Below are 13731 nucleotides of genomic sequence, written 5' to 3' on the forward strand. Positions count from 1 at the left end.
TGGAGAATTATTGACACTATGAAGCAAAAAAAACCATAAAAACATATCTATGGAGATCCAAAAACAACAAAAACAGTAGAAAAGTCATCAAAAAAGTGACCGCTCTGGGAGTCTATGAAAGGAGATCCACACAGGCAGTTGTCCAGGAAAAAACACCTTTACTGGCATACCAGTGTGCACCCAACATGGGACCGTGTTTCGGCGAGACATGCTCATCTGCCTCAGGGGTCATAGAAACACTTTCAGTTGTTGGATATTGGTACATATGATCCTGGAGCAAATGGCATATGTAAATATAGACGAACACATCTCACAGACTGGTGCAGGAAATAGCAAAGCTGAAAAAAGCTGCTGTAAAAAAGTCACAACAGGAAGCCACAGTTAAAACCATAGACTCTCAGAGCGGTCACTTTTGTTGAATTATTGACACTATACACATTGGATGGAAGGGTGGCAATTACGAAAGATTTTTCAATTTTAAGGAACAACAATGGATTTATAATTTGAAGTCGGTCTTACTGCTAGGGTTAAATAAGGAAGTGGAGTGGATGACACTGGCTTGTGATTGGCTGCTATACGAAGAGGAGTGATTATTTAATTGTGGAAATCAAACACCATGGCCATCTTGAATGGAGCCACAGAAGGAAAGTAAATTCTGAAGGAGAAGGTATGTGGATCTCTGATTAAGGTGTGTATTCTTAAGGATTGGTATTACTAAAGCATGACTGTATTTTCTATTCTCCTAGGAGATCTTCCCATGATGCAGCACAATGTGAAACATTCAAGTCAGAATAAGAAGTCTCCTGAAAGAGTTTGTCTGCTTATGGCTCACTAGCCGTTTGAAACAAGAATGATATATGTGTTTGTTACAAATTTTTGAAAAAAATTAATATGTTTAGTAATAAGTCTTCTGGCTAAGAGTTCTGTATACAGAATCATGAAAGAATCATGCAGTATGGTGAACTGTTAGAAGTAAAAGAAAATTTTCAATTGAATATTACTCAGACCCAATGATGAAAAAAGGTATCTTTTCTTTCTGAGGAGTTGAACAAGATTTATATACCTTTGAGAACTCACCTCTGCAGGTCCACTATATATAAATATGTTAATTAATATACTATTCCCAATGAAATAGGTATAGATTATGAATTATATTGGATTTGAATTATACATATAAATTTATGTGCCTTGTCTGGGTCATTAAACTCAAACACACAAACGGCAAGGGGCCATGGTTTGGGCATGGTGTGGATTGGATTAGGGTTGGTATAAAAAGTATTCACCATTTCAAAAGGGAAATGCACATCTATGCCCAAAAAGACTGATGTTAGGATTTACATCTGCTACTTGAGACATCTAGGTTTTAGGAAAGTGTCACTATCCAGCAGAACTCCACTAGAAGGATGAGAGGTTGCTATTCCACCTAGTGAAACTGGCAAGGAATACTGGGCTCTGTGGCAGCTTCAAGAAAAATAAATATTTTAGGTTTCTAAAATGGATACAGCTAAGTTACTCACACGTAGTAGGTGTTCTACGAGAACAACAGGCATATATTCTCACAAATAGGTGATACTGTCCAATGGAGCCCTGTGAAGACACTTCCAAAGTGTACTGCCACTTTAAATCTTTAAAGCAGTGCTTCTACCATGCAAACGTGGGTGCTTTCCAGGCCAGCGCATGAACACGGAACTGGCAGTACAGTGTTAAAGCTAAGAAGACAACTCCAATGTTGTGAGAATATATACCTGCTGTCCTCAAACACCTGCTAAGGGTGAGTAAATTAGCTTTCTCAGAGGACAAGTAGGCATGATATTCTCACAAATGGGAATCACTAGCTACTAGGCTCACAAGAGAAGTGTATTCTGATAGTCAAGTAAATAGTGAGCCTGCTGAAAAATGAGCTGGTAGGTGGAGTTGGATTTTAAAGAGTAAAAAGATTCTGGAGAACTGCTTGTCCAAGCCAGCTATCCTGCCTGGAACACTGGTCCAGACAGTAGTGAGTCGTGAAAGAATGGCTAGAAGACCACATAGCTACATTGCAAATGTCTTTGATACAGGTAGAACGAAAATGGGCTGAGGATGCCATAGCTCACACATTATGAGCGGTGACACAGCCATCAAGGGTCAGGTCAGCCTGAGAATAGATATAGGAGATACAGTCAGTTCCCCAAGTAGAGAATGTATGCTTGGTGATGGGAATTCCTAATTTGTTAGAATCAAAGGATACAAAGAGCTGAGAGGATTGTTGAGAACGCTTTGTGTGTAATTAAACTCTGGAATTCGTTGCCAGAGAATGTGGTAAAGGCGGTTAGCTTAGCGGTTGGGTTGTTATAGACTCGGCATGCTGTTACCAAATGGAAATGAGAAGAAAAAAACATGACATTTCCAAAGACTACACACTATCATCAGTAACCGACAAAATGGCGACAGGAAATGAACAAAAATTCCCATAAATGAAGTGAAATGAAAATTTTCTGGTTGCCTATCCCTATTGCTGATACTTACACATGTAAGTTACTAAGTTTCCTTCAACTGATTTTTTTCAAATGTATTTATGAATTGATGTGTCCACTGCACATGCGGGCAAATATAGTGCATTGTTGAGGTATTTTAGAACAGGCTCCACACTGGCAGAAACCTTTCCTAAAAAAGCAGTGGAACTGAGCACATCCTGACTTGGACTTCTCAGTTCTGATCTATGTAAGATAGGGCTCTTAATGACATTTCTAAACTATGTGAGAGAGAACAGAAACGTGAAATTTGTTTCAAGAGGATTCTTTTCCCTACATATGGCATATTAACTAATAACATTATTCTAAATTTCTAGGTTAAAATATTTAGGCCAAGATCAGAAATAAAAACAAAGCAACACGTGGGAAATACTATAGCATCACCGACACAATCCAAACTTAGTCCAAAATAAATATTGATCTAGGAACTACATTCTTTACTGAAACCTGACAGTCAATTTCAACCCAAGCCAACACCCATCAGCCTCCCCGAGTGTTTTAAATATGCATTTAAAAATGTGATTGCCTAAGTTGAAAAGGGCATTTTGAACAGGGGAAAAAAAAATCTCTAGACAAGAAGCTGAATGAATTTAGAAGAGAAGCTGTGTTCTGTTTTAAATATTAGGGATTTTCTCTTATCACCACCACAACTATAATTGGGCAAATACAGCTGTGTTATGATATTGGGAGGATATCTTTGTACAGGTCATGTAGGTAGCAAAATGGACATTTAGGTGTGACTGTGTAAACTAGGCAAGTGTTTTTAAAAGGTATGGCGCACACCAAGCATTTTTATGAAACATGAATGATACCACAGTGGATGTAGAAATGTCACCATGTACAACTGAAAGAGTTCATTTTAGAAATTCACATTTCAAATAAAAGCAGTGTAACAAGGGGTATATTAATACATGTATAATAGTTAAATATAGATTATGTATGTGGCGATTTTGCTAAATGTGTATCTAAGTGCTGTTTATTATATCAGCAAATAGTGGATTTTGTAAACCTGCACATTCAAGAACAGCTAATTAAGGAGCCATGTTCTTTCATCAAACTTTTTGCCCCATGGAAGGTGGCTCTGAAATGTCATACCCAGCTCCTTGACAGCAGTATGCAGGTCCCTGGAGCAGTTTTAGGGGGTACTGCAGTGCACTTCAGGCAGGCGGACCCAAGGCCCATCCCCCCCTACCTGTTACACAGTTTAAATCACTCACTGCTTCCCCAGAATGGCATGATTTCTGGACACAGTTTAAATCACTCACTGCCTCCCCAGCATGGCATGACTTCTGGACATAGTTTAAATCACTCACTGCTTCCCCAACATGGCCAGGTTCCTGGACACAGTTCAAGTCACTACCTGTTTCTCTAGCTGGATCTGACTTCTGGCTACAGCTGAAATCATGCACTGCTTTACAGCACAGCACCTCTCTCCCCTTGAGTGGAACAGCTGCTTACCTTTTCCTCCAAGCTTTCCCCAGCCTTGAAGGTTTGTTATGAAGCCTTTCAACTTCTTCCCTTGTACCTGAGCTAGAGCAGCAATCCCCATGGGCTCACTTCCCCAGTCATCTTGGGCTTGGATCTCCTCTCAGACCTCTTTCTCCACCTCCCATTCCATGGGCTCCTCTCCCTTTATGGTCCCCAGCTGGTCCTCTCCCTCCTGATTATTCCTCCTCAGCCAATCCCCCTCCTCTCCCTCGGGATCCTGGGACTTATAGTTCCCTTGCTGTTCCCTTTGCTTGTCCCCCAGGGCTTTGCAGGGGTTTTTGGGAACTGTAGTCCTCCTCCGGCTCTTGGGAAACTTATGCCTGCGTGGGGGTGTGGCTTCCCAGCCCCTAGGATCCTGGGACTTGTAGTTGGAATCCCGGGTATGAAATCTACCCATCTTGCTCCTCTCCAGATCCCTTCTTCCCTGACCCTCAGGGGTTCCTCAGAACATCCACACCGGCAGTGAAGAGGGTTAATAAGCAATACTACGGTAAGATACAAAACCTTTACATTTATTTTCACTTTTAATAGTTAATTTCTCCTATTTCTGTATCTGCTTACTGAGCCTCAGCTTCAAAAAAAAAATAAAATAAAATAAACATAAGAGCATAATTGCCTTACTAGGTCAGAACAAAAAGGTCCATTAAGCCTAGTAGTATCCTGCTCCTACAGTGGCCAATCCATCTTACAACTGCCTAACAGGATCCTAAAATGTAGATTTCATGCTGCTTACTCCAAATTCATAACACAGAATACCAATAAAGGGCATTGTGACTTAAAATTTCTGATAAGTATCAATGTAATACTGAAAATTTAAAATACTGCTAACCATTTGGTATGTATAAAATTAAAAAAAAAACTATACGGCTATATAAAAGGCTAGAGGGAAAGAATTCAGGACAATTCAACTTCAGCATTCACGTTTTTGAATGCTGGACCCTGTCAGGGAACAGTTCATAGATAATTTGTACCTTGCTCAAACCCAGAGAGAAAGCAACTTTTTTTCAGGTATGTTTTTTTTTCTTTAACTCCCCATGGATATTTTGTAATGCTTTAACAAATGGGGAAAAAACTGGAAGAAAAACAAAGTCAAACAATCTTACCTTGTGGTGTAACAGTGTACAGAGAAGGATCTACCACAGGGATGTTCTGTGAAGTGGGCTGGACGATAGGATTGCTAGATACCCCTGGATATGATTAACATAAAGGCCAATTACTGAGCTGTGCACAAACATTTAAAATACAACACACACATAAAACACAAACAACTTAGTTCAAAATGAAAACAAAAACACCAATGACAACGAACAGCTATACAAAAAGAATGGCTAATCACCAGTTATACTCCTTCTGTACAAGCAGCATTTCTAAGCTGTAACTCGCCCACAAAAATCATTTTAAAATGTTGTATTTTATAATATTAATTTATAGACTAGCAATCTTTTGGTTTTGCTTTTATAATTTTTTATTTTCCCGACTAGAACAGTGCTTAATCTCCTGACTCATGCACAAACCTTCTGGGACCCATCAATGTTCCCAGACCTGGAGATTGGAATTTGGTTGTATAAATGTACAACAAACAGGAAATGCACACTTTTCAAGTTTCTGACATTTTGCTGAACATCTCACAATTCTTAGCAACTGAGAATGTCTAATATATTCAAGTTTCAAAACCCCTTAAGTTTTTCAGTATGTCACTCAAAAACACCTGAAGAGTATGTTAACTGTATTTTCTATTTTCCATCTATTTAGTTCCACTTAATTACACTCTTCTCACCTCAGTTGGAAGCGAGTTACATAAAACAATATGATAAAAATTAAATATATCAACCTCTCATACATCCCCAATAACCCAAATACATATAATAAAATCTATCATTCCCAAAAATTATACAGCTAATAAAAACATCACCATAGGATTTATCATTTTATAGCAATGAGATATTTGCTTTTCTACTTATACTATGTGATGCTCATCAAAGTGGGTTAAAGAGGCAAACGAGTGAAATAACTTATCAAACAATCTGACAGAGATGAACATAGTAACATAGTAGGTGACGGCAGAAAAAGACCTGTAAGTGAACAAAGTTAACTCAGAAGGGGGGAGGAAAGAGAGACGAATCTTTCTGGGCAACTTCATCACAGTTTGGGATTCTTTTCGAAGCCGTTTCTCTAGCAATCTTAAAAGGGTTTGCATGGCTATTCTGATATTCTATGGAATTCTTTAGTTTTCTTCTTTTGTTCACTTTTTCCCGAAATGCTTGTGAAAAGCAAAATATAAAGTACGCTGAATCTCCCATACTTAGAATTTTGCTTATTTTGTTGTCAGCAACTGTGGACATCAAAAACATATCATACAGAAAGCTTCAGCTACCTCCTACATCTTAAAGGAATCTGTTGGGCACAATCCTGTTAATATCACAAAACTTGTTTCTGACGTGAAAAAGTAACAATTCACTACAGACCAGATAATTAGTTACATAGGGAAACTGAGCTTCCTCTTTAGTTGAGCTATCGCTTATTTATTCCCAGTTCCAGTTTTCTTTGTCTGGGAATCTGGCCTACAACATAGAGCACCTTGTGCCATGCACAGAGATTTACATTCTCCGTCAATGAGTAGGATTTAAGTCAGACAAGTAGGGGGGCATCACCTGACGGCACTGGGAGGAATAGCTGTCCAGAACTCAGAACTTAGTGTAAGGTTCTGAGCATTCTTGGGCCTTCGGAGTCTCTTCAGCTTTGTTTTTTCTGTTCAGGCAAACACATGCAAAACAAAGCCTTCCCATATAATTGTTTAAACTATAGTCTGACACTGTTTTTGTCATTTTTCTTCAGGCAATGGTAATGGCACATCCAGTTCCTTCTGAAGCTTTTGAGGCTAGCAGCATGGATGTTTCTTGAGCACCTTCAAAAGCCTGAGGGGAAAGCTGCTTTTGTCAACTCTGACCAATGCACTGATGAAAAATAAACATATCACTGCAGACTTTCCTCCCACTTTCTGCACAACTCACTTCCTGTGCATCACCTCTGTCCTATTAATTGATTTTGGCATTTTTTTCTATTTCTTCTTGATTATGTTTTCAGGAAGGGTGGTACATCAAGTGCAATAAGCCATCAAGTGCATAAACCCAAAAACACAGTGCCAGTATCTCTCCGCGGAGTCATCCAACACAGTGAAAGACATGCTCAGCTCAGACAAACCCACTTCTGTGCAATCCCTTGTGCAATGGCCTACTCTGTCTAGGCCAGTGATGGTTATAGGGGTGGATGAGTCTTCATCTTCCACCTCTCTTCAGGTTGCAGAAAATGTTTGCTGGTTTTGTCAAGGATTACTTCAAAAACTTATATTAAAGTTCCTTTGCCATCATGCCCTTAAGAGCTGTTGCACTCCTCTAGAGACTTACTCCTGAGACAAAGATAACCATTCAGATCCCACTGTCTTGCTCTTATGTACTTCAGATTTGAAGGATGAGCCAGAGCATTAATTTCCTCCATCCTCTGACTCACTTTCATCCAATGTACAGGGCCTCCTAGATCCCTTTGATTGTGGGGGGGGGGGGGGGGGGGGGGGGGGGGGGGTTGGTTACAGGGATCTCCATATGAGGACATCTAATATCTAAAGTAGGTCAACAAGGAGGGGCATTTTCGATATGATGTCCAAAAATCAAGTAGCAAACATGGTCATTTTTTGAAACCAGAAAAATGCCCACTTTTTGTTTCAAAAAATGGCCATTTGCTAGACTTTCTTTTTTTTTTAGCTCAGTGCATCTATCTTTTAGGACCATTTTTGGCAGGAAAAAATAATGTCTCAAAACAAGCCAGATGTATGGGGGGGGGGGGGGGGAAGAATTCTTACATTACATCTAATATTTATATGCTTCCCCCCCCCCAAAAAAAAAAAATAGGATTGACGCAGCTAACAGTAAGAATTACATTTTAAAACCTTAAAAAGAATTGTGTCTTAACACCGCCAGAAAAACATCCTTCTGCCACCTTATGACTTTTTTGATGTTTATTTTTTTGTTGTTTTGAAAATGAACCCCAAGATGGCTAAGTAGTTCGTTTTCCACACTCATCATATCCTGCTTTGATTACTGCAACTTGCTCCTCACAGGTCTACCATTAAACCATCTCTCTACCTTTCAATCAGTTCAAAACTCTGCTGCACAACTTATTTTCCATCAGTGTCACTATACTCCCACAACCCTTCTCTTCAAGTTACTTCACTGGCTCCCTATTTGTTTCCATATAAAGCTCAAACTCTTCTTACTGACTTACAAGTACATTCATTCCATAGCTTCTCAGTATCTCTCTCTCTACCCCTATACCTAGGGACAACTGTTCATCAGATTAAGTTACTCATCTGTAGAAGCTGGCTGAATTTCAGTTTTGTTATGGTGCCGAAACTGGCCCAAAATCCTTTTTCTTGCCAGATTTGGCTGAAATGCCATTTTAATTTACAGCCATAATTTTGGTTTTGGCTGAAACAGGCCATGTGTTTATGGTGGAATCCGAAAATTTGTGCTCTGTCCTGTTTGTCTCCTTCTTCCCTTCCAAACAGGAGTTGCTGGGAGACTAGGTGGCTAAATGGCAGATGACGTTTAATGAGAGCAAGTGCAAGGTGGGAAAAAAGAACCCGAATTATAGCTACGTCATGCAAGGTTCCACATTAGGAGTTACGGACCAAGAAAGGGATCTGGGTGTCGTCGTTGATAATACACTGAAACCTTCTGCTCAGTGTGCTGCTGCGGCTAGGAAAGCGAATAGAATGTTGGGATTATTAGGAAAGGTATGGAGAACAGGTGTGAGGATGTTATAAATGCCATTGTATTGCTCCATGGTGCGACCGCACCTTGAGTATTGTGTTCCATTCTGGTTGCTGCATCTCAAGAAAGATATAGTGGAATTGGAAAAGGTGCAGCGAAGGGCGACAAAAATGATAGCAGGGGTGGGATGACTTCCCTATGAAGAAAGACTAAGGAGGCTTGGGCTTTTCAGCTTGGAGAAGAGACGGCTGAGGGGAGACATGATAGAGGTATATAAAATAAGGAGTGGAGTGGAACAGGTGGATGTGAAGCGTCTGTTCACGCTTTCCAAAAATACTTGGACTAGGGGGCATGCGATGAAACTACAGTGTTAGTAAATTTAAAACAAATAGGAGAAACATTTTTCTTCACCCAACGCATATTAAACGCTGGAATTCATTGCCAGAGAACGTGGTGAAGGCGGTTAGCTTGACAGAGTTTAAAAAGGGGTTGGACGGTTTCCTAAAGGACAAGTCCATAGACTGCCACGAAATGGACTTGGGAAAAATCCACAATTTCGGGAATAACATGTATAAAATGTTTGTACGTTTGGGTAGCTTGCCAGGTGCCCTTGACCTGGATAGCCGCTGTCAGGGACAGGATGCTGGGCTTGATGGACCTTTGGTCTTTTCCCAGTGTGGCATTACTTATGTACTTATATGTTTCTTACTGAGCACAGCCAATTCATTCCCTGACTGTATAGGCCACAGTGGTACTATAAATGGTACTGTGCTGAGACAGCATCGGCCACTGATACTTGGACAGCCTATGAGTATTTCAAGGCTACATTAGTTATCTGCATTCTCTAGCCACTAGGCCACTCCTCCACTCCACATATAGGTGACACCTGCAGCCACAAGGGCTATTGTAGTGGTGTATAGTTGGGTACAGTAGGTTTTTGGTGGGTTTTGGAGGGATCAATCTATAAAGGAGCAATGGTGAGATGTGAACCTGAGAGGTTTTATGTGAAATCTACTGCAGTGCCCCACTGCTCTCCTGGGATACTTGTGTGGCCAATCTACTAAGGATGCTGGCTCCTCCTACATCCCAATGGCTTGATTTTGTGCATTTTTCACTTGGACTTTTTTTTTTTTTAATGGACCAAAAAGATAAAAGCACAGAGTACAAAAACATCTAGAAAGTGGCAATTAAAAAAAAAAAAAAGCATTTTTGCCATTTCGAAAATCACTATGGGCCCTGTTTATTAAGCTGCGCTGTAGGCGCGCTAACTTTTTAGCATGCACTAACACTAGAGACACCCGTAGGAATATATGAGTATCTCTAGCATTAGCACATGCTAAAAAGTTAGTACGCGTACAGCGTGGCTTAGTAAACAGAGCCTTATATTCAGTGGTGTCTGGAGCAGGCTCTCGCAGGCTCTCGAGAGTCGTTTGTTAAGTTTTTAAGAATTTTGGGAGCCGGTTCTCCATGGCTACTTTAATAAATGGATCCCAAAATGTGGGCTTGGGCCCCTCCTGAATTCTCTTTTACTTTGCTGGCGAGAGAGAGCCCCCTGTTAACAATTTACCAGCACACCCCTGCGTTATATTTGCTATTTGGATTCTGGACATTTTGAGCAAAACATTCAAAGTAGGACTTGGACGTCATATTGAAAATGTCCCTCATGGTCTCCCATGAGACATTTTGGGGAAAATCCTCAGATTAATACTTAGCTGTGCTGTATTTTCAGTTTGTTTAGTATAAATACATCTGTTTTCTACCAACTGCTGATTGTAATCCTTCCATTGTAAACACCATCCAACATTGTTTTGATAGATATTGTGTTATTGTTTTCATTATTGAAAATTTTCAATAAAACAGTGAAACTTGCCAATCATGTAGAAACCTGTCATGTCAGCCCCAGATACCCTGCAATTTGGTGTAAATACCCTTTCTCAAGGTTGTCTTGCATCATTCGTTAGATTCTAGCTGAGTCATTGCACACAGAGGTGCAGCTAAGTAGGGTGCAAGGGTAGCTGTTGCTCTCCCAAATGTATTTCGAATAAAATGACATCTATGCAGTTCAGCCCTTCAGCTTCACACTGATGCCTATTTTATAAAAAGTTTGCTCCCCCTGACATCAAATCCTGGCTACACTTCTGATTGCACATTCTGCTCCTGACTCAGGATTACAGTCCTGGTCCTTAGCTGATGGAATGTTTATATTTGTTTGTTTGGATTTTAATATATTGCCCTTCAGTTCACAATTATATCTCTGTTGTTTGAATTTCAGGCTGTGAAATGTGTATATTTTTGACCCTGTTTCATGGTAGTCCTGTTATTAGGTTTCAATTTGCTGTTTTCAAGTTCACTCATCTATTGTATTTATGTTTATACTTGTTCAGTTTACTATTGTTATGCTGCTAACAAAATTGTAAGTTTTATGTTAAACTGTGTCTGCTGTACATCGGCCTTAAACTACTATATCTTGACTTTCAAGACTGTTAGCTTACCACACACTCCAGTGAATAAACTTCCAGCCTCACTACTACTACTACTATTTAGCATTTCTATAGCGCTACAAGGCATACGCAGTGCTGCACAAACATACAGTGGGGGAAATAAGTATTTGATCCCTTGCTGATTTTGTAAGTTTGCCCACTGACAAAGACATGAGCAGCCCATAATTGAAGGGTAGGTTATTGGTAACAGTGAGAGATAGCACATCACAAATTAAATCCGGAAAATCACATTGTGGAAAGTATATGAATTTATTTGCATTCTGCAGAGGGAAATAAGTATTTGATCCCCCACCAACCAGTAACAGATCTGGCCCCTACAGACCAGGTAGATGCTCCAAATCAACTCGTTACCTGCATGACAGACAGCTGTCGGCAATGGTCACCTGTATGAAAGACACCTGTCCACAGACTCAGTGAATCAGTCAGACTCTAACCTCTACAAAATGGCCAAGAGCAAGGAGCTGTCTAAGGATGTCAGGGACAAGATCATACACCTGCACAAGGCTGGAATGGGCTACAAAACCATCAGTAAGACGCTGGGCGAGAAGGAGACAACTGTTGGTGCTATAGTAAGAAAATGGAAGAAGTACAAAATGACTGTCAATCGACAAAGATCTGGGGCTCCACGCAAAATCTCACCTCGTGGGGTATCCTTGATCATGAGGAAGGTTAGAAATCAGCCTACAACTACAAGGGGGGAACTTGTCAATGATCTCAAGGCAGCTGGGACCACTGTCACCACGAAACCATTGGTAACACATTACGACATAACGGATTGCAATCCTGCAGTGCCCGCAAGGTCCCCCTGCCTCCGGAAGGCACATGTGACGGCCCGTCTGAAGTTTGCCAGTGAACACCTGGATGATGCCGAGAGTGATTGGGAGAAGGTGCTGTGGTCAGATGAGACAAAATTGAGCTCTTTGGCATGAACTCAACTCGCCGTGTTTGGAAGAAGAGAAATGCTGCCTATGACCCAAAGAACACCGTCCCCACTGTCAAGCATGGAGGTGGAAATGTTATGTTTTGGGGGTGTTTCTCTGCTAAGGGCACAGGACTACTTCACCGCATCAATGGGAGAATGGATGGGGCCATGTACCGTACAATTCTGAGTGACAACCTCCTTCCCTCCGCCAGGGCCTTAAAAATGGGTCGTGGCTGGGTCTTCCAGCACGACAATGACCCAAAACATACAGCCAAGGCAACAAAGGAGTGGCTCAGGAAGAAGCACATTAGGGTCATGGAGTGGCCTAGCCAGTCACCAGACCTTAATCCCATTGAAAACTTATGGAGGGAGCTGAAGCTGCGAGTTGCCCAGCGACAGCCCAGAACTCTTAATGATTTAGAGATTATCTGCAAAGAGGAGTGGACCAAAATTCCTCCTGACATGTGTGCAAACCTCATCATCACTACAGAAGACGTCTGACCGCTGTGCTTGCCAACAAGGGTTTTGCCACCAAGTATTAGGTCTTGTTTGCCAGAGGGATTAAATACTTATTTCCCTCTGCAGAATGCAAATAAATTCATATACTTTCCACAATGTGATTTTCCGGATTTAATTTGTGATGTGCTATCTCTCACTGTTACCAATAACCTACCCTTCAATTATGGGCTGCTCATGTCTTTGTCAGTGGGCAAACTTACAAAATCAGCAAGGGATCAAATACTTATTTCCCCCACTGTAGAAGAAAGACAGTCCCTGCTCAAAGAGCTTACAATCTAATAGCCTCACAACTGCATACTGTTGCTTGTTTCATAAAAAGTCTGTATCATATAAAATCTCCATTAAGAAAACCCCTCGTTCTGTGGGATCTAAATTTGTTCCTCACATCATTTACTGAAGTCTCCTTTTGAACCTCTGGAAATTGCAACTCTGAAATTCCAAACTTGGAAAGACTTTCTTCCTAGTAACAATCACTTCAGCTAGAAGAGTATAAGAAGTTCAGGCAATGCACATGATTACAAGGTTATTCCTCAGACACATCTCACATTCTTGCCTAAAGTGAAGACACTATTTCACCTAAATGAGTAGAGTCCTTTCTGCCTTGCTTCAAAGCCCATTCAAATTCTCATGAGACAGTCTTCCAAAATCTGGGCTCTAAATGGGCTCTCATGTGCTGCTTAAACACAACTGAAATGTTTAGAAAAAATTGACTAACTTTTCATCTGATTCAATCCTAACAGACCTGGTATGCCAACTGCAAAAAGGACTTCAGCTAACTGACAGGCTTCTTGTATACAATTCTGCTATAATCATGTGGATGCTCCCTTCCGTTCCAAAGTCATGTCTCATCAAATTACAGCTACTGCAAAACAAGGTAGACTTTGGAGCTATTGACAGCTACTTAGTCCTTTCTTCATACTTTCACTCTATTATTGCTTAGACCAAGTTCTAGCACAGGACAGTGCCTTTGGTCAAATGGTGCTGGCCAATCTGTTTCCATGAGCTAATAACTTGAAATTGCCCTA

General features: G+C 40.7%; 1 protein-coding gene across 1 annotated transcript in view; it reads right to left on the reverse strand.

The window, feature by feature from the left end:
- VTA1 (vesicle trafficking 1) overlaps positions 1-13731 on the reverse strand; it is a 184646-nt gene that overhangs the window by 15372 nt on the left and 155543 nt on the right. The window contains exon 7 of the mRNA XM_030198503.1: positions 5102-5185. Within this exon, the coding sequence (XP_030054363.1) occupies positions 5102-5185 (84 nt within the window). The remainder of the gene's footprint in view (positions 1-5101; positions 5186-13731) is intronic.

The sequence above is a fragment of the Microcaecilia unicolor genome, chromosome 3, assembly GCF_901765095.1.
Source record: "Microcaecilia unicolor chromosome 3, aMicUni1.1, whole genome shotgun sequence".
Classification (NCBI taxonomy): Eukaryota; Metazoa; Chordata; class Amphibia; order Gymnophiona; family Siphonopidae; genus Microcaecilia; species Microcaecilia unicolor.